General features: G+C 42.0%; 1 protein-coding gene across 3 annotated transcripts in view; it reads left to right on the top strand.

Annotated features, from left to right (window-relative positions):
• CBFB (core-binding factor subunit beta) overlaps positions 1-4,476 on the top strand; it is a 77,241-nt gene extending 72,765 nt beyond the window's left edge. For all 3 annotated transcript variants that reach the window (XM_034788396.1, XM_034788393.1, XM_034788394.1), the window contains one exon: positions 2,204-4,476. In XM_034788396.1, the coding sequence (XP_034644287.1) occupies positions 2,204-2,272 (69 nt within the window). In that variant the 3' untranslated portion in view covers positions 2,273-4,476. The remainder of the gene's footprint in view (positions 1-2,203) is intronic.
• The last annotated feature ends 15,972 nt before the right edge of the window (positions 4,477-20,448 follow it).

Genomic DNA, 20,448 nt, shown 5'->3' with positions numbered 1-20,448 from the left:
CAATAAGGAAATAAAAACTTAACTAGTCAGGCAAGAGAGACAGTTTGACACGCCACCAAGAGGACAGACCTGCCATAGTACTCTGTTTTCATTATGTTGATAAGTAACCTTTTATATTAGCTGAACAGCTTCTTCTCTAATTGTTTTGGTTAGTCTTGATGCTGATGGAGTTGGTATTGTGATTAAATATTTGAGTTAAACAGATTCATTTCTTGCATTTTTAGAAGCATTGACATTAAAAATGTGTCCTGTTTCTGTCATAGAACAAGAAAATACATCATATGCACTGTTAGATGTTTTTACTGGATCTCTGTCTCAAATTTTGGTATTATTACTCTTGACTTAAGTAGCAGAAAATCTGATACAATTTTAATGGATTTATTTATATTTCATATGTGTGTGTGGAAGTTCTTCACCTCAAAACGGATTATAGTTAACATCCATCATATTAATAAAGTTCAGGAGAGGATTTATTTGGGATTAATGGTTGTGTGTAAAGCTGCCCTGTTATACTGTAGACGTCCCATCTAAGGGGACAAATGCTTACGCACGTTTAATTTTACACATGTGAATAGTCCCACTGACTTGAATAGGACTACTTATGCATAAAGTCAAGCAAGTATGTATTTGCAGGATTGAGGCCCAAGTTAACAGCTTTCTTCTCTGGCCTGGCGTTGAAGTCACTGAGATGTATCGTCCTGATTGACTTCAAGTTCTGAGTGGATGAAGCTCTTACAGAGTGTTTGAAATACTATAGTTTCATGGTAGATATTCCAGGTAAAGGAGAACTCAGTGTACAGGTGGATGGATGTACTACAGATCTTAAACAAAATGTTAAGTTGGATACTGGGAGAGTGAAGACCAAATCCTTGTCATGATTTGACTTGTCTCCAGGCTGCTTGTCCAGTTGAGAGGTAGAATCCCAGCAGACATAGATGTGCCATACTGAGGATCTAGATTTTTGTCATGGAAAATTTGGGGTACAGACAGAGGTCATGTATCTATGATGAGTCTCGTGGAGCTGTCATCAGTCTTTGACCATTGTATTAATTCTGAGGTTATGGAGACTTTTCACATGGTATCTAGCAGGAACGGACCGACTGTGCTTCAGTGACTCTTACTCCTTTCTGTCAGAGAGATTCCAGAGGCAGGTGATGGGCAGTTTCTCATTGCCCCCAGCAAGCATTTTTGCAGCTTCTATTCTCACTTTGGTTCAGTTTCTGTATGTGGGTAGTAGGGGAGATTGTGAGACAAGATGAGCTGCATTGTCACCAATGTGTGGCTGGCACTAGCTCTGTATTATTGTCTGAGCAAGACGATGCAGTCACTTGGCTTTCCGAATGGTTGTCAGTTAAGGCATGGATAAAAAGGTCAGCAGAAGCTCAAGTCAGACAAGAGGGAGGTGATGCTGGTGGGTAGCGGATGAATTTACAGGAAACAGCAGGGTTGATATTTGCATCTCCAATTAAAGGAATGTTTACATCTTTTTAAAATGAGGGGTGCAATTTTTTGGGTGCAAAGAGACTACATAAAGGTCTGTCCTTGGACGCATACTTATCCATGCCTTAGTTACCTCCAGATTGTATTATTGCAACATGCTCTCCATAGGGCTGCACTTGAAGACATCTAGACACTTCATTTTTTGACAGAATGCTGCCATTTGCCTACTTGGTGCAAGTTTATTGTAACTCTGCTCTGTAGATTTCACTGTCCTCTAGTTGCCTTCTAAGAACAATGCAAGGTGTTGAATTGGATCTATGAAGCCTTAGATGGTTGGACTCTGTACTATATTTCGTACCCACTCTGCTACCTCTGACCTCTCCCATCTGTTGAAATAAATTAAGTAGAAATTTAACAGTCCTTAGATTTGAACATCAGGAACTTGTGCCGCAGCATTTTCAGTGTAGGGTCTTCTACTCCAGAGTGCCCTTCCTCTGCTGGTCCATCAAAACCAGAGCCAGACCTTCAAAGGATTGTGTGAAGTCTTGCTTTTACTCAGGGTTTTTCACAAAGGTGGGGGATTAAGTAGGGGGTATTGATGGTATTTTTGTATTTATAGTATGTATTTAACAGTTTGAAGTGTAAATTTCGTGTCGTGGAATTATTTGTGGTCATAAGCTTGTAATTAATGCATTTAAAAAATCAACTAAATTGATATTTCCAAACCATTCCTTTGACCTTGAATATATATTTATTAATACAGGCAAGAAGACAACAAGACCCTAGTCCTGGATCTAACCTAGGAAGTGGTGATGACCTCAAACTGCGTTAATCAACAGCAGCAGCAGACATGCCATGGGTCTGCGCATATGCATTGCTTATACTTGGCAAAAGATTAAATAAAAAACCAGAAACTGTGATAACTGGGTTACTATGGTCTGTTTCCTGACCTGCGGCAGTCACAACCAGCATGAACTGCCATGGTTTGCACTATGTTTATGTTACAATATCTGCATTTCCTATTGTAAGCATGTAGCCAGTGGCAATTTGAGATTGTTTTTCTATGCAAGCTTATTTTTGTTGGCACTATTTTAGTGAAATGGAAACTTAAGCAGCTATAAACCATTTTTCTCAACTGTCATAAAAAAAATTGTCACTTAAAAATAGGTCAAGACATTGCAGATTACAATTTTTTTTGGTTTTGGTAAATTGCTGGAAGCCAAGGCTTTCCAAGCTTAATTTTTTTATATGGGCTTTTGGAAGTTTTGGTTGTCATTATTGTGCTCCTGCTCTATTTTAGATATGCATTCTTGTCTTTTTTGCAATTTTCTTTATCTTCAAAATTTGCAAGACATTTTAAAGACTGCTGACATTTTTTGCATTATTTACGAGCTAAACCCAGTAGCACAGAGCTGTCAATCAACTTTCTAACATGCATGTATGTTTGTTAAAGTTGCAATATCCTTTTAACTGCTAGCAATTCATTGGTTCCATTTTTTAAAATAAAATGTTTTAAAAATATTTTTGATGTCAGTGCATTCTGCCCCAGAATCTAACCTAGTTTCTATTCTGTACTAAATGAGTTTGGGTGGTTAATATAGCCCTGTATATAGTACCTACTGAGACTCCTAGGAAGTTGCAGGCTGGCTTCTGTTTTATTCAGGGATTTTTTTAAATAGTTCTGGAAAGGGATATTGCAACTTCACGATTGGATTTGACAGCATGTTAAACTGGGGACAAAGGTGATCAGCTGCAATGGTGATATTGTATTAAAAATAATGTTTAAGATATCTGCTTTAAGTGTATTTTATATCTTATGCTTTTTGTAAATTTATGCTGAATGATGAAAGGAGAGATTTGGGATTGTGTGTAGAATCTCTCATACTGTCCATAGGACACTTTCTTTTATTAAATCATCTACATATAAAACTAATTTACAGTATATATGGCTTTTTCCAACAGGGTAAGATTTGGGATGGATTCATTTGTATGAATAATTTTTGTAAACAGGCTTATCCCCAACTTTCCATCAACGTCCATTACTTTAAAGAAACAACTGGAAACAGCAGTGTCATTTGGCATTGTTTGAAGCTGATGCTTTCTGTATAGCTTAATTATTTTTTTGTCATTTGAAATAATCTTTAATAATAAAATGCTGATGCTAGACCACCTATTTGAAAGAAAAATTATGGTTTCATGATGAATTTTGAAAATGAATTGAAATTGTTTATGATTAGGATCATTAAATATTTATTTTTATATGGTACCCTTACTGATGGCAAAACATTTGAATTGAAATTATACAAGGTCTTGCAAAACTATAAACAAATAATGGAAACGTGAACGGGACTCCTTGTATGTTAATACCAGGAATATTTAACAGTTCGCTAAAACAGTTATCTGTAACTGCTGTGACAACATCATAAAATGGAAATACTTTGATATTGATACATAAATTTAAATTTGGCTAATCTGACAGATAAGGTTTCACATTCTTTGTGGCTCATGTTATTTTTCCTCTCCTCTTCCCTGAAGAAGCATTTTTTTCTGAAAAGCTTCTGTAATGTGATATTTAAGGTACCCATCGTTCTAGTCCTGGATCCGCTCTGCATCCCCTGTATTTTCGATGGAATAGCATGAAGATTTATTTTACATAATTTTCCTAATGGTTTCAGATCATGGTTCCAAACCATAAGTACACAGGAAATTATACTGTCGGATCTAAACATTACTATCTTTGTGTAAATACTGAACTTTCCCTCTCATCATTTAGCATTGTGCTGCTTACTATATCTTAATGCTGGCATTAAGATCAGAAACCCTTACCCTCTGCTGGTTAGTGCAGACTTTTTAAAGTACGTTTTAAGTTATTGATGCAATTTGATATTTTTCATAATTTCTATTTAAACAGAAGTTGCATCATCCTTTCTTGAATTCGTCTCCTTTAAGAGTTGCCTTAAGCTACAGGATTGCTTTTGCTACCTTTTGTGTTGTATGTTTAACTTTCATAATAAACTTCGGTGTAGTGAAAACAAATGGCTGTCAGTTTTATTTCTGACCATTCTAGTGATCGACGCTAACAGGTTTTGTTTCCAAACTGCTGTCATTTGTCATTTCCAAACTTACTGTCCATTTTAAAAGCAACAGTGACATCCAGTGGTCGTTTCATCTAATCCTAAAATTCCCTTTTAGCACTGATATTCCAAAAATATTAAAGATTCCCAAAGTACTTACAATAATGGTAAGGGGACGCTGTCAAGGTTGAAAATTTGACTGACTTTTCTTGAAAGGGGTTTTTTGCATGTAGTTTGACAACCAGTTTTACTCTAACCATATATACTACAACTTCAGACAATGGCAAATAATTTTTTAAAACACCATGACTTTTTACAATCCAGCAAAAAGCTCTGCACACACATAACAGACCGTTTGCATGCATATTTTTGTATAAACCATTAATCCATACTTCCAAATTCAGTGGCTTTAAAAAAACCAAAACCTTCCAGCTTGCAGGATCCATTTGAAAAAGTAGTACAGTGCCCTAGGAGAATCAGGAAATTTAAAGGCCAGAGAGAGAGAGAGAGAGGCTCTACAGCCTGGTGCATGGGGCATTCAGCTGGGAGATGGAAGACCCAAGTTCCTGCACCAGCTCCAGTGATTATGTAATCGGCATTGCCAACCCCAAACGTTCAAAAATCATGATTTAGGGGCTTTTTTTATTTACCTTCTATTTGAGTGTTTAGGGTACACTGGGGTCACATTTTGAAGCTTTCTCCACAGCCACGAGGGCTAGAAACTTTTTCTTTAAAAGTGAAGGCTGAAATCACACATCCATTTGACCTCAAGGGCTGGAGCTTTAAGGAAAACAATAATTATCATGAGACTTGTGACAAAATCATTAGAGTTGGCAACACTGTAATTATTATCCTATTGCCTGATGGTTAGGGAAAGGGAGACCTAGCGTCAAATCTCTTCCCCACATCAGGTAGAGGGGGGAATTGAGCCTGGGTTTCCCACATCCCGGGTGAATGCTCTAACCACTGGGCAAAAGCTTATACGGGAACATTCTCCTCTTGGCATTTTGTGAATCTAGTCCTTTGAAAACAATGTTTTGGCTTGAACAAAATTTTTCAGATCTTTCACATTCTGTTCAATCAGAACCAAATTGTATTATTTTTAACTGCCAGTGAGCCCCCCCCTCTCTCCTCCATCAATCATTTGCTCAGCTTTAGTAAAGATACACAATGTTGTTCATGTGTAAAGCTGTTTAATTCCTGCTTTAAGTGACAATCTCAATGCATCCTCAACTATGGAGTGAAATTTGGTATATGTAGCCTACCCTTTGGATGTTCTACTATACGTAGAAGATCCACTGGCAAGTTTCCTGCAGGAGGATGTCAAAAGCTGTCTTAATGCAGGTCTGAGATGTGTAGGGGGGAAAAGGCCAGTTTTGTTCCCAAAAGCAGAAAATAGGGCTGGTGATATTACTACTCAGGGGCAGGAGGAGGAAGAATACTGGTTTTGGAGGTCTTGAACAATTTCTCCATCAGAAAAAGCAAAGGTTACTGGTTAATCAGATAATTTTTCTCTTTCCATGTTAGAGGTCTTACCAGTCACTACACCTTCCTGCTCTGAGAGAGTTAAGAATGATTGGTTACTAGTCTATTTACTTGTTTGTAGTTTGTAAATGTATAGTGCCGTATTTTCCTTTGAAGGGAGTGGCAGTTTAAACACCTGGCCCTGTGTGATCTTACTTCACCTAACCACCTTTTAATTAGGCTATTAGTAAAATTGCTCTTTGTCAATGAAAACAATGAACTGTTCTTCTGTGAATTATACTATCCTTTACATGATGATGATCTTCAATTTCCTTTAAATGAAGGACTCAGAAGTAAATGGGGGGGACTAGTTTTGGAAAGAGTCCAAGAATACTTAGATAATCCAATACAAAACCAATTTTCAGATGATGTCACATAGTCTGTCGCATACTTAGGTCTCTTTCCAGTTTTTTTTCTTGCTGCATAAATTTGGGACACTATCCTGTGTATTTAATAGTCTATCCTATTTTTATGTGGGGGCAATTTATTTAACTAACTCATTAATTTTACCATTTATTAATGTAAATTATTTGTAAAAAAACGACAGTCCTGTGGCACCTCATAGACTAACAGACGTATTGGAGCATGCGTCTGATGAAGTGGGTATTTACCCGTGAAAGCTTATGCCCAAATAAATCCCTTAGTCTTTAAGGTGCCACCAGACTCCTTGTTGTTTTTGTAGATCCAGACTAACACGGCTACCCCTCTGATACTTGTAAATTATTTGCATCCTAAATGCAGAATCCAGAAAATGAGTTGCAGGAAATGTGTGTGTAAATGTAACTAATGCAGTATCACTATAAGTTTTCTGCGCTATTATTCTCATCCCTTAGTTTGGATCTTTGTCCTGCAATTTGACCAATGACAATTTGAGATGTACATAGTGAAGCATAAATAAGCCACTGCACAGCTTGGAACTGCTTGGGCTAACCTTTTTTAAAAGCCCTTTTAGTTAATGGCTTTAACAATTAGAAACTAATATTACTGACTTCCATAACCTCCCCCTTCACACATTTCAAACGGACAGGTTAACTGTCAGCTAACACATAGCCATTAATAGAAATCTTGGAGCAGATGGACATGCTTTAAATCCCTTTCCAGATGAGCATCAAAATGAAAAAGCCAAACATTTGCATGCTGGGAGTGCGGGGAGTTTCAATGAAAAAGGTAAGAATATTCTTGATGGGACCAGAGCCAAAGCCCATTGAAGTCAAAGGCAGTCTTTCGATTGGGTCCTATCCGAGTTCTATGTGTGAGTTCAGGAGAAGGCTCTAGTTAGTCAAGTAGTGTGTGATAACTCAACGTCTTGGTTGTTGGACGCATTTGGCTTTTAGTCTCCTGCCTCAGTACACATCTGTGGCACGTGGCTGATACTGATACTTTTAGTAACCTGCATATTTTAAGACTGATTCAGACTTTCTGCTCCTTGTGCTGCCAATGGGGACCAAGTGCTGCTTTTTCATTCTTGCTCAGAAAGATCTCCGAGGGAAAGCATGAACTAATTGTTTGTATGTGACAAATTAGCTGGAGACAGGTGAAATGGATTTAAAGGAAGGAGGCAGATGAAGTGGATTCTGCCATCTGTTTAAACACACAGGTTTAGCAATAAGTTTTCTTACAGACTTATTCACCACAGGAAATGAGACGATGCCCATATGGCATCTAGATATAAAAATCCTAAAGGATGGAAACTGGTGACTTGCAAAGAAAAGAAATGCAGGAGTTGCTTCCTAGCACCAAATATTTCTTCCTCTTTGTATTTGCGAGTAAATTATTTGAGCTCAACAACTATCCTATGTGCTGTCGGACTGGACGTGATTTCAATAGATCTATCATATGCAAGAGAAAAAGTGAGTTGATGGCTTCCTCCACACTGATTCCTCAGCCTCCTTCCCAGCCCCCCTTACCCTGACACCTCAGTGGGCCCATATACTGTAGGAGATCTATTCAAAGCATGGCAATTACAGCTTATCTTTGTTCTAACATCTAAATCATCATAGTTCAGAGTAATTGCCCTAGTATTCTCCCTTCATTGGTCAGCAAGGGAACCCACTCCCAGACTTGTGGCCTCTCCAGGTATTGCCTCTCTTGGGTGGAGATAGGCATCTCTCCCCCCTACTGCCCAGGGTAGTTCCAGGCTCCACAGCTCCTTGGCTGTACTGGGACTTTTCCCAGCAAAAGATAGACTGGCTAAATAGGCCAGCTTCATTTCTCTCCTCAGAGATGGTCTACGGTGTAACTGCTACAGCTGTCTGCCACCACATTTCTGTATCTAACCAAGAGGATTTATTCTTAAGGTAGAAAGGATTACACCTCTGCCCCGATATAACGCTGTCCTTGGGAGCCAAAAAACCTTACCGCGTTATAGGTGAAACCATGTTATATCGAACTTGCTTTGATCTGCCGGAGCGCGCAGCCCCCTCTCCCCCCGGAGCGCTGCTTTACCACGTTATATCCGAATTCATGTTATATCAGGTCGCGTTATATCGGGGTAGCGGTGTATATAGAAAATATATTAAAAACAATAAAAGAACCTACACGTATGCTAATAAGCTTCCCAGAGATCACTGGCCACGTTGACAAGGGCTCTGGGTGGTGATTTGTCCTTCTAGCCTTTCCCTAAGATTGGGACACCCTTAGGCCAGAAGTCCTGTCTGTTTGCTGGATCAGTTTAAAACCCGGTTATTCATCCAAATTTCTTTGTCTCTTGGTCCCTGAGGAATCAAGTTTGAACTAGTATAGGCAGACCACTTCAGATGGTGGTGTTTCTCTGGAGATGTTACAGCCTGTGTGAATTTGCCTAATCACCATGATGCTGTTCTTTTCTTTACTCTCCCAGTGGAAATACATGAAGTTCCTGAACAACACAGAGACAATTGCATTTCTAATACAATGGACTCCAAAGATATTAAACTCAATAAGGTTTGTCCAGGCTATTATAGGATACTGTCAATCTGTCACAATTGGTCAAACGGAAAAAAAATACTCAAGTTATTGAAAAATGCAGTTTTATGCAATTACGCTGGTGGTACAAAACATCATTAGTTATTTTTGAGATAATAAAAAGTAGTTCTACTGTATTTGGGTTAATGCCAACAATTTATTTTGGGATAGAGGGTGTGTAGAGAACAGAACATAACGGCCATACTGGCTCAGAGCAGTGGTCCATCATTCTAGCCCAATATCCTGTCTCTGATGCTGGCCAGTGCCAGTTGCTTTATAGGGAATAAACAGAACAAGACAATTATGAGTGTTATCTCCTGTTAGCCAGTCGCAGCTTCTGAAAGTTAGAGGCTTATTGGCACCCAGAGCATGGAGTTGTATGTCTGACCATCTTGACTAATAGCGATTGATGGACCTATCCTCCATTAGGTTATCTAATACCCCGTTATACTTTTGGCCTTCACAACATCGCATAGGAACAAGTGCTGCAGGGTGACTGTGCATTGTGTGAAGAAGTACTTCCTTGTGTATGTTTAAACTGCTGCCTATTAATTTCATCGAGTGATTGCTGGTTCATGTGTCACATGAAGGGGTAAATAACACTTCCTTATTCACGTTCTCCACACCTTCATATTATAGACATCTATCGTATCCCCCCTGAGTCATCTCTATTCTAAACAGAACAGTCCCAGTCTTCCTAATCTCTCATATGGAAACTGTTCCAGCCCCCTAATCATGTTTGTTGCCCTTCTCTGTACCTTTTCCAATTCAGATATATCGTTTTTTGAGATGGACTGACCAGAATTGCATTCAGTAGTCAAGAGGTGGGTATACCAGGGATTTATAGTTGCATTATTATATTTTTCTGTTTTATTAACTATCTCCTTACGAATGATTCCTAATATTCTGTTAGCTTTTTTTCACAGTTGCTGTACATTGAGCGGATGTTTTCAGAGAACTAGCCACCATGACTAGAAGATCTCTTCCCTGAGAATTAACAGCTAATTTAGACCCCATTATTTTGTATCGTTGGGATTATTTTTTCTAGTGCACATTAATTTGCATTTATCAACATTGAATTTCATCTGCCATTTTGTTTCCCAGTCACCCAGTTTTGTGAGATCCCTTTGTAACTCTTTGCAGTCATCTTTGAGTAACTTTGTCATCTGCAGATTTTGCCATCTCACTGTTCATCCCCTTTTCTAGATCATTTATGAACAGCAGAGGTCCCAGTATAGATTCTTAGAGGATCCAGCAATTTATCTCTCTCCATTCTTATATATTCTTATATATTTTGTATATAGAAAGATGGTTACTTTTTCCATATAAGGAGGGGTGTAAACATCAGGACCCCCACCCTATATCTTAGGTAAGTCATCTTTCCTAACTAAACACTTCCCGTATCTTCAGTTGGAGATGATGATCTTCACTTTCTATCCTAATTTTTCCACCACTCTCTGTTTCTAACAGCAGCTGTGTTCCACCCCAGAAATGGCCCACTGGGCAGTGCACCTCTTTTCACAGGATTATGGTAACGTTTTATGTGTTGGTAGATGTAAGTGCTTTAAGATCCTCTGACAAAAGGCTCTTTAGAATTGTGAAGTGTTGGGATTAATGGCTTGCACTGCTGAAAGGGGCCAGACAATATTAGCCTCCACAATTATACAGAAATTCTCTCTTATGTACTTACATGGTTTCTGTTATCATAGTATCTGAGCATCTTGCCATTTTTGATGTCTTTATCCTTTATCCAGAGTTGGCTGTATTATTATCCCCATTTCGCAGCTAGGGATTAGCCCTCAGGGCACACGGAATCCTGTGGTGAGCAGGGAATTGAGCCAAGGTCACCCACATTCCAAGCTAGCACCATAAACAATGCACCATCTCGCTCACTGGGCCAAGATTTTAAAAAAGAAACTTCATGTTTAGATTTCCACCCAGCCGGATGTTCCACAGTGCTGAACACCCAGCCCCTCTTATTAAAGTTAGTGTTTCCCACTCTTGAAATTCAGGCAATTTATTTAGACACCTAACTATAACCAGTCTTTGAAAGCCTTGGCCCACAGTTACTCCCTGGCTGTGCCAGGCTTTGTGGAGGAAGGCTATCTGGGTATCAGGTCTGGGTTACGCTGTCTTCTAGCCAACCTGGCTGATTTAAAATAAACTGATTAAAAGCAAAGGTAGCAGAAAAGTAGAAACGGTACACAGCTGTTGGAAGTTCTTTAAAATATTCTTTAATCTAAAGATGCCATCCAATAAAAAAGAGAGGGAAGATTTAAAGCCTGAGCTTGCAAGCTGGGTTCTGGCATTGACAGCTGATAACCTTTAAGCGAGCGCTTTGTTTACGATTGGAGGATGTTCATGCGTGAAAGACAGCATCTTGCAACTGCAGTTTCTCTGGGATGGTTAGGAGTTCACTCCAGGAGTTAGTGGAGAGAAGTAGGGAAGAATTGGCAAGCCGTGTTTTTTGCATTTCTAGGTTTTTTTCAGTTGGGTTCATCATTGTAACTCATAGGTGCAATATTCAGTTAATATTTCATACAGTCCTGGCAACATGGGCTGATTCTTGTCTCCCTGAAGCTCAGGTAGGAGGATGGGAAAGTTTATTCATAGCTTGATGCACATCACTGGGTTTCTTTCTCTCCCCCCCACCCCCCCACCCCTCCTCCTGCCCCACCTCCATTCCCCTTTTTTTCTTATCCAGGATTTGGAGATGTCACTTGCCTGTCTTTCTTCATGTGACACATCCCCTGGATGTGTTTGTCATTTTCCAACCAGATACAGACAGTGATGTTGGAATAAGAGTGATTGAATTATTTGTGGTGGGCTGAATAAGATCTACTGGGAAGAGTCTGTAGAACATTTGTGATGCACAGATCTGTACAAATGTGTTAAACTCACTGTTAGACTCTGCCTAAGGGCAACATAGGATCCTTAAAAATCCCTAATATACTGATTCTGCACTCAGCTGCATGGGGTAAATCAGTTTCACACACACTGAATGGAAAGAGACTGTCTAGAAAGGAGTATGGCAGAAAGGGATCTAGGGGTTATAGTGGACCACAAGCTAGATATGAGTCAACAGTGTGATGCTATTGTAAAAAAAGCAAACACGATTCTGGGATGTATTAACAAGCGTGTTGTGAGCAAGACACGAGAAGTCATTCTTCCACTCTACTCTGCACTGGTTAGGCCTCAACTGGAGTATTGTGTCCAGTTCTGGGCACCGCATTTCAAGAAAGATGTGGAGAAATTGGAGAGGGTCCAGAGAAGAGCAACAAGAATGATTAAAGGTCTTGAGAACATGACCTATGAAGGAAGGCTGAAAGAATTGGGTTTGTTTAGTTTGGAAAAGAGAAGACTGAGAGGGGACATGATAGCAGTTTTCAGGTATCTAAAAGGATGTCATAAGGAGGAGGGAGAAAACTTGTTCACCTTAGCCTCTAAGGATAGAACAAGAAGTAATGGGCTTAAACTGCAGCAAGGGAGGTTTAGGTTGGACATTAGGAAAAAGTTCCTAACTATCAGAGTGGTTAAACATTGGAATAAACTGCCTAGGGAGGTTGTGGAATCTCCATCTCTGGAGATATTTAAGAGTAGGTTAGATAAATGTCTATCAGGGATGGTCTAGACAGTATTTGGTCCTGCCATGAGGGCAGGGGACTGGACTCGATGACCTCTCGAGGCCCCTTCCAATCCTAGAATATCTGAATCTATGAAGTCAATAGAGTGACAATGGTGTAAAACCCAGTATAGGTGAGAGGGCAATCAGGCCAGGGTGTGTGTTTCTGTTTCAACAGGAGTACTCACAAGAAACAGCAGCATCAATCACTTAGCAATCTTTTTTTTTTTATTATTTAACTACAATTTCAAATTTGTCAGAGGAGCTAAGTCAATTAATGCCTTTTGCATGCTATTTGGTATTACATTACGCACCTAAGATGATCAAACCATTCTGGCTTCTTGTTTATCAATGGCCTGCTAGATTTAATTTAGCTTACACAATATCATCCAGAGGGGGGTGTGCGCGCAAGAGGAAGACACCAACCAACACACCCCAAACTGGAATTCGTACAGACAGGTGATGGATGTGGTATCAGACTAGTAAAGCTGGGGCAGCACATTGAGCTACCTGCTGGAACACTTACATTCCAGCAGAGATTCCCCCAATGTAGATGACATTCAGATGTTGGTGGGGTGTGACGTTTTGGGGCTCATCCAGGCCAATAATGGGGTTGGTCACTGTATGTCTTGTAACCTTGAGTGTCTTGTGGCTGTGAAACTTTGGTCCAGATCTCTGATTCCAGCATCCTGCCAGCAGCCCACAAGCTTCACCCAGGCTTGCCTGACCCAATTACTCCTTGCAGGCTGACCTTAGTATCCTTCCAGCCCCAAATTCCCCCCAAAATCATCCTACTGCAGGGACCAGTCCCTCTCACTGGACCCTCCTAGAGAAAGGGTTTGGTTCGCTGCCTTTACCGAGACAAACAGTCCAAGCTGTCAGCTTTCTGGAAGCACACGCTTTATTTAACTTACGCAGTCCTGATGATTTATAAGGAACACCCAACAAGTTTATGAACAGAGGAGCTTGGACGAAGTGATGCCAAGTGAGAGAAAAAGGTAGAGATGGTTACAAGCCAATAAAAGTGGGGGGAAAAACTCATCTAAAATCTTTGTTCAAGATGGTTTCTCTCACCCCTAGTCTCCTTTCCAGCCATTGCTGGCCAGACCAGGACCCATCACAGAGACCAAATGGCTTGGTTTCTTGGTTTCTCCATAAAGATGGAGAGTCTCTGTGTTCCTTATATCCCCAAAGGGATGTCTTTGTCGTACATGTTAGGAAGGCCTGCTGGAGAATCTGTCTCCTGTCTCTCTCTGGGATACAGGAGCCATCTTGATTGTTTTAGGCTCAGGCTAATGCCCACTGGTTCATCTCGGGGGCTTTTTTTTTTTTTTTTTACTGGTAATATATCAAATGAGGTAAACCCACGTTCCTTTGTTTAGAACAGGCCTGTTTATCACCTTTACATAGGCTAGGCTGTCTGGTCTTAAACATGTTCTAGTGACATTATCAGAGGGAATCCCTAACGTCACATATACCATTGACACATGCACTTTGCAATGATATTAATGACCAGCAGGGTATTCGCTTTCATATGGTACCTCACAAGGCATATTTCATACAAATATTATTGCAGAAGTGTGAAGGGTGTGAATTCAGGGGACCTAGATTCACATGGATACGATGTGCCTGGCCTTCTGAGCTGGGGCGTGGAGAGGGAAGAGGCAGTGATCTCCACTGGCGGGCACTGCCTTGGAAGTCAGGAGATCTGATCTTTTTCTGGCTCTGTAACTGGCCTGACAAGTCACATCCCTTCTCTGTGTCTCAGTTTCCTCCCGCCATTTATCTGTTATGTCAGTTCAGACTGTAAATGTTTTAGGCAGGGACTCTCTCACTTAGCACCGTGGGGCCTGATCTCGTCTGGGGCCTCTGGCTGCCGCAGTTATAAATAATGTGCCCGGAATAGCTTTTCGATGGTGGACCTCATGATGTAGTCATGGTGTCAGATTTAGAGGAAGCTCTTGGCGGTACCTCTTGGATCAGGATGAAATTCTCCCTAGATATCCGAAAGCCTGGAGAAGACTGGAGACATTTGGGCGGGGTGGGAGATTGCACAGAATGACACGTCATCTTCCTAGAGAGAGAGCAAAAAGCTCCCCTCCCTTCCCACTGAAAATAAAATGATTTGCATCCAAATCTAACCCTTCTCCCCTGGGACACCTGTGGCAGTGACAATGCTACTGCAAAAGGGAGGCAGTCTTAGAAACCATGCGGTTGCTTAAGTTCTCATTCCTGCACGGTGCAGAATGCAGCCTCTTACCTTTTAAGGCCACTGCACGGGTTACCCAGCAGCTTCTCGGTGCAATTTAAGTTGCTGATTCTCCTCCATGAAGCCCCAGGTGTCCTGAGACCTGTGTAACTCTCTGGGCCTGCCAGTCTCCCTCCACCTGTCCCCAAGGCTGAACACTGGGAAGCTGGCAGTACAGCGTCCTTGCCGGAGCCTGTATGTCTCTGGAATTTCCTTCCTCTGGCGGCTCCATGAGAATCTGTTGCCTCTAACAGTTCTCCCTCCCCCCAACCCCATGTAGTTTTCTCTTAATTGCAGGGTTCCCAGTCAGGTGTGCTTTGTGGGTTGGCAGGTAGCAGATGACTTAGGGCAGAATGTGTTTAATGATTAAGTGAAGTGTGTGTGTTGTTGTTGTTTTAACTTTAATGATGCTCAAGTAGAAGAGAAATGGGAGCCTAAAAAAATCTTTGCAATAAACTAGCCTGTTATCCATCAACAGGTACATTACTTTGAGCTCCTGGAGTCGAAGTGTGTGCAGTCTGTTAAGCTTAACAAAGAAGGTGATGGGTGACTTAATCGCAGTCCATAAGCACCTACCTTAGGGCTGGTCTACACTGGGGGGGGGGGGGATCGATCCAAGATACGCAACTTCATCTACGCGAATAGCGTAGCTGAAGTCGAAGTATCTTGGATCGAATTACCTGGGGTCCACACGGCGCGGGATCGACAGCCGCGGCTCCCCTGTCGACTGCGCCACCGCCGCTCGCTCTGGTGGAGTTCCGGAGTCGACGGTGAGCGCGTTCAGGGATCGATATATCGCGTCTTAACAAGAGGCGATATATCGATCCCAGATAAATCGATTGCTACCCGCCGATACGGCGGGTAGTGAAGACGTACCCTGAGAAACAAAGATTTGCTAATAGAGGGCTCCTCAGTCTAGCAGACAAAGGTGTAACATGATCCAATGGCTGGAAAATGAAGCTAGACAAATTCAGCCTGGAAATAAGGCGTAAATTTTTAATAGAGTAATGAATCATTGGAACAATTTAACAGGGGTCATGGTGAATTCTCCATCACTAATAATTTTGAAATCAAGACTGGGTATTTTTCTAAGAGATCTGTTCTAGGAATTATTTGGGGGAAATTCTCTGATGTGTCTTATACAGGGGGTCAGACTAGACGATCACAATTCTCTCTTCTGGCCTTGGAATCTATGAATCGATGATCCATACAGAGCATCGTGCTAGTGAAATGGCAGAAATCAAGGAAGCATTTTCATACTAAACCTTTGTTTCGGGTTCTTCACCCTTTCGGCTCGAATTTTCCTCTGAGCTCAGATTTCTCAGCCTCAGGTCAGACATGATTTTGTTGTTTGTTGTTGACAGTTTGCTAGGATTCGACTTCGCTATTGTTGAGCAACCTAGACGTGCAGAATTGATTCCTAAATACGCCGCAGCCACTATGGTATAAGCCCCCGTAACTGAACTACTTAACAGGATATTCCCACACAGAAGAGACATCCTCTTTTTAGTTCTGCTTTCAGTTATGTTTTGCAAAAGCACATCTTGTGTGACCACAAGGACACACTATCAGTTGGCTTGTGAAGCACGTGACTCACTTTCTAAAACGATTGTATTTTACAGTGCTGCTTTTTTCACAGAAGAACTCATCCAATTCATTTTAGGGTATGGGCCTCCACCACTGCGAACGTTGCCTTCTGGTTAGTAATGGAGCCCACCGTCTGGTCCAGTCTGGTTAAAGTGATAACACTTGGTAGAGCTGCTGTTCCTTTCACCAGGGGTCTCAAGTACTTTACAAAGGTTAAGCCCCATGACACCCTTGTGAAGTAGATACTATTATCCCCAATTTACCAAGACCAAGTGACTTTCCTGACGTCCTGCAGGGAATTGGTAAGAATAGAAACCCTGGAGTCTGCACTCTCAGTTCCTCGTTCTGACTGCACTTCCTTTGACAGTTTGAGTTGTCACATGGTGATTGATGATGTGTTGAGGATTTTCCATAAGTAATTGCAAGATAAGCTGTGAGGGGGAGCTGCTGGGTTGAACTCCATCAACGGAAATCATCACCAGTCCCCCACCATCATCCTGTCGCCTCCAATAACTGACCTTGTGAGGCCACTGTTCAGCCACTCATCAATACATCTGGTACTTGCAAGTCTCCAGTGTCAGCCAGGAACAATGGAAAATGTTCCAAAGAATTTGGAACATGAGGGGCTGCCAAGGAACTAAAATCACTAGATATGACCTTGACACTGTTTGCTGGCCCAGAATTAGGTGCCACGAATGAACAATGACTAGTGTGTTTAAAATTGCGGCAGTGAGGGAGATGATGCAAGAACTGAAGTTTGATGGAACAAGTGAATGATCTCAGATCTTGAGAGCATAATGCTGCAGAAAGCACTGAAGCCCCACAGCCATGCTTTCAGACTAAGCCAGCTGGAACAAACGCTTCCTTTCGTTATTTAAAACCCATTCACGGTTCAGAATTCCGTGACTTGGGGAAATGGTCTATATTTATGCTAGGCTCACAGATCTGAGAGAGTTGTGATTTGTCCAGGATTTTCAAAGGTGACTAGACCCTCCACTTCTGGGTGCCCCCATATCGGACACTTCTACGCGTCCTGATGTTCAGAAAGGGCGGAGCATCCACCCCTCTGAAAATCAGGCCCTTCTCCAGTATCTCGAGTTGTGCACCCCAAACGCACTTACGTGCTTTTGAAAATCTTTAACCACAAGCACTTTTACACTTGTCATTTAACTTTCCAGCGGGTCCTCTTAGATTCCTCATTACACGAACCCCCAGTTTCAGGGACACGTCTTCTATTAGTACAGGAGACCTGAGGCCAAAATCTCTTCTGGGCATATTTTATTAGGTTATTCTGTCCTGCTCCTTCCCTTCCACCTTGAAAGAGCAGCTGTAACTTTGTAGATCTGCTCTACGCTGAAATGTATTTCTGGCCTAATTCAGTCATAAAACTGTAACCTATCTTGATTGAGGAGTACTTGTGGCACCTTAGAGATTAACAAATGTATTTGGGCATAAGCTTTCGTGGGCTAAAATTCAGCACTTTAGCACCGAGTACATTTTCTCACTGCAGAATGTGAGCAACTCCCACTGAGTATTGCGTGAGTTCAATGGGAGAACTGGGCAGCAGGGCGTGGATACTCTGAGATCAGCTTTGGCTGGCTCCAGTTCTTTTGGGGCTTGCTCATTGCTCTGTGTGCGCAAATGAAAAAGCCCCTGGATCCTGCAGCCACGAGCAGCATCTCTCCTCATGCTATGTTCACTATGAGATCTCAAAATTCACTGGCATAAGCATTATTTTGTTCCATGTCTTTGTTAGAGGAATCCAGAGAGGGGCAGCATTTGCTACCAAGTAATGAAGACTGTTGATTGTGACAAGAACAAATCTTGTGCTAGGAATATCTCTCGACTCACATTATGCTGTAACAAGTGCTTCAGATCATTCTGCTTGTTATGGATAATAGGCCCCTTGAAAATCTTTCTTCGTTATTGTATTGATGATCTGCCCCTATTTTAAGCTGCTATACTTAGTGTGATTGAACCAAAGACTCACTTGTGTGATTGCCCCGTTGCCTTGACTTTAATAGAGCTGTGACCGATGTGCCTCGTCTCACTTGTGTTTAGATTTTGCATTTTGAACAGAGATTTCTTGTTTGCTAACCCTCCCATTTATGGCATGGGTTGTGATCTACAGATCTCTGGAGCAACTTTGCTCACATATTCTATTCATTTAACCTAATCTGCTCTATTATGGTAAAACCTCCCCTTTCTTTTAATTTCCTGCCCTTTTAAACAACTTTCTCCTGAAAAGTATTGATAAAGGCTAATTATTTGCAAGGAGACCAAAGCTTTTATTATAACGGGTCCATTTCCTATAGAAACAATTCTTAAGTGGCTATGGATATTTTATATGTATCCTACCAGGTAGACTGGGTTGCTCATGAGACAGGTGATTAAGAATTTGATTGAGTGCCCATTGAAAGGCCCCGCTGTCTTCAGTGGGTGTTGGGTTGGCCCTGAAATAGACCCTTTCATAGAAGATTAGGGTTGGAAGAGACCTCAGGAGGTCATCTAGTCCAATCCCCTGCTCAAAGCAGGACCAACCCCAACTAAATCATCCCAGCCAGGGCTTTTTCAAGCTGGGCCTTAAAACCTCTAAGGATGGAGATTCCACCACCTCCCTAGGTAACCCATTCCAGTGCTTCACCACCCTCCTAGTGAAACAGAGTTTCCTAATATCCAACCTAGACCTCTGCCACTGCAACTTGAGACCATTGCTCCTTGTTCTGTCATCTGCCACCACTGAGAACAGCCGAGCTCCATCCTCTTTGGAACCCCCCTTCAGGTTCGATCCTCTGTTCAACTCTGGCTTTGGTCACTGAACTGAAAGTTATCCTCTGAGAACTATGTGACAGAAGGAGTTGGTGGCCTCACTTCAGCTGGACTGCAGGAGAGGTGGCCAAGTGATGAAGCCACAGCTTGCCATTGGTACATTTGGTGGCAATCTCAGCAGAGAGACTGCATGGAGACTGGATTGACCCTCTCACCAGGTGAAGTGGACCTTCAAAGGCAAGGGATGGACCAGTGCTTGTGTTCTGTGTTGATCTATCACCTTTCACCAGTATTAAAAAAAGGCAAATTCTACTTCTATGGGAAACACGCACATTCCTGGCCTGAATGGGCTGCTTTTAGAATAGTGTACTCATGGCATCTTGCCAGACATTTTGCAGTCAAAAGAGAGAATGCCACCTAAGAGGGAGTTTCAAACTATTGTTTTACATTTACTTTAACAAAAAAAGAAAGGCACGTAATATCTCTCTAGCCACGTGCGTGCTGCAGGGTGAAATTTCTCTCTGGAAATCAGGCTAAGATTTGCAAATAACATTTAATAAGCAATTTCCCCCCTTAATTCAACCTTAAGGTTTAGATTCTCAAAGTCACCTGTGTGATTTGGGCGTCCAGGTTCCAGTGGAAACGAATGGGAATTACCTAGCCAAATCTCTACAGTGCCTTTGGTCTGATAGGGCCACTGGGAGAACAAGGGCCCTATCCCTTGTGCGGTCATTCGCACCTCCAGCACGTCGAGGTAAACCAGAGTGGCAGTATCTTGCCGGGGAGTGAATGGCTGGCTGCACAAGGGATAAAGCCATGGAGGCTCAATCCCAGGATCTCTGAGCAGATCTAAACACATGACCCGATTGTGAGTCTGCAGCAATGGAAGTCAAAGGTCAGATTCTGGTTCTCCTGGGTGGGTGTGCGGGAAGGGAAGGCACCGTGACCCTTCTCTCCTGGTGCTGTTGCACAGTGAGCCACTAGAATCCCCTTTCCCCTGCTTGCACTCCCTGAGCACCAGGGGAGGATGGCGGGGTCCTGCACTGGCTGGCAGATCAGGACTGGAGGTGCAGGGAAGGGTGAACGCTCTGTTACGGAGCGTAGTGGTGGCTACTCCTGCACGTGCTCACCCAGAGGCGTTCTGTCTGCATGTGGTCTCTACCATGCCTCCAGCCCCAGCATTGCAGCAGCATCCCCTCCTCACACACTCCTTCAGCAGCAGTGGCTTGAGAAGCCACAAT

This window comes from Trachemys scripta, chromosome 13 (assembly GCF_013100865.1).
Source record: "Trachemys scripta elegans isolate TJP31775 chromosome 13, CAS_Tse_1.0, whole genome shotgun sequence".
Taxonomy (NCBI): Eukaryota; Metazoa; Chordata; order Testudines; family Emydidae; genus Trachemys; species Trachemys scripta.
Note: the sequence above shows the minus strand (reverse complement) of the source record. Positions and strands in the feature narration are given on the sequence as shown.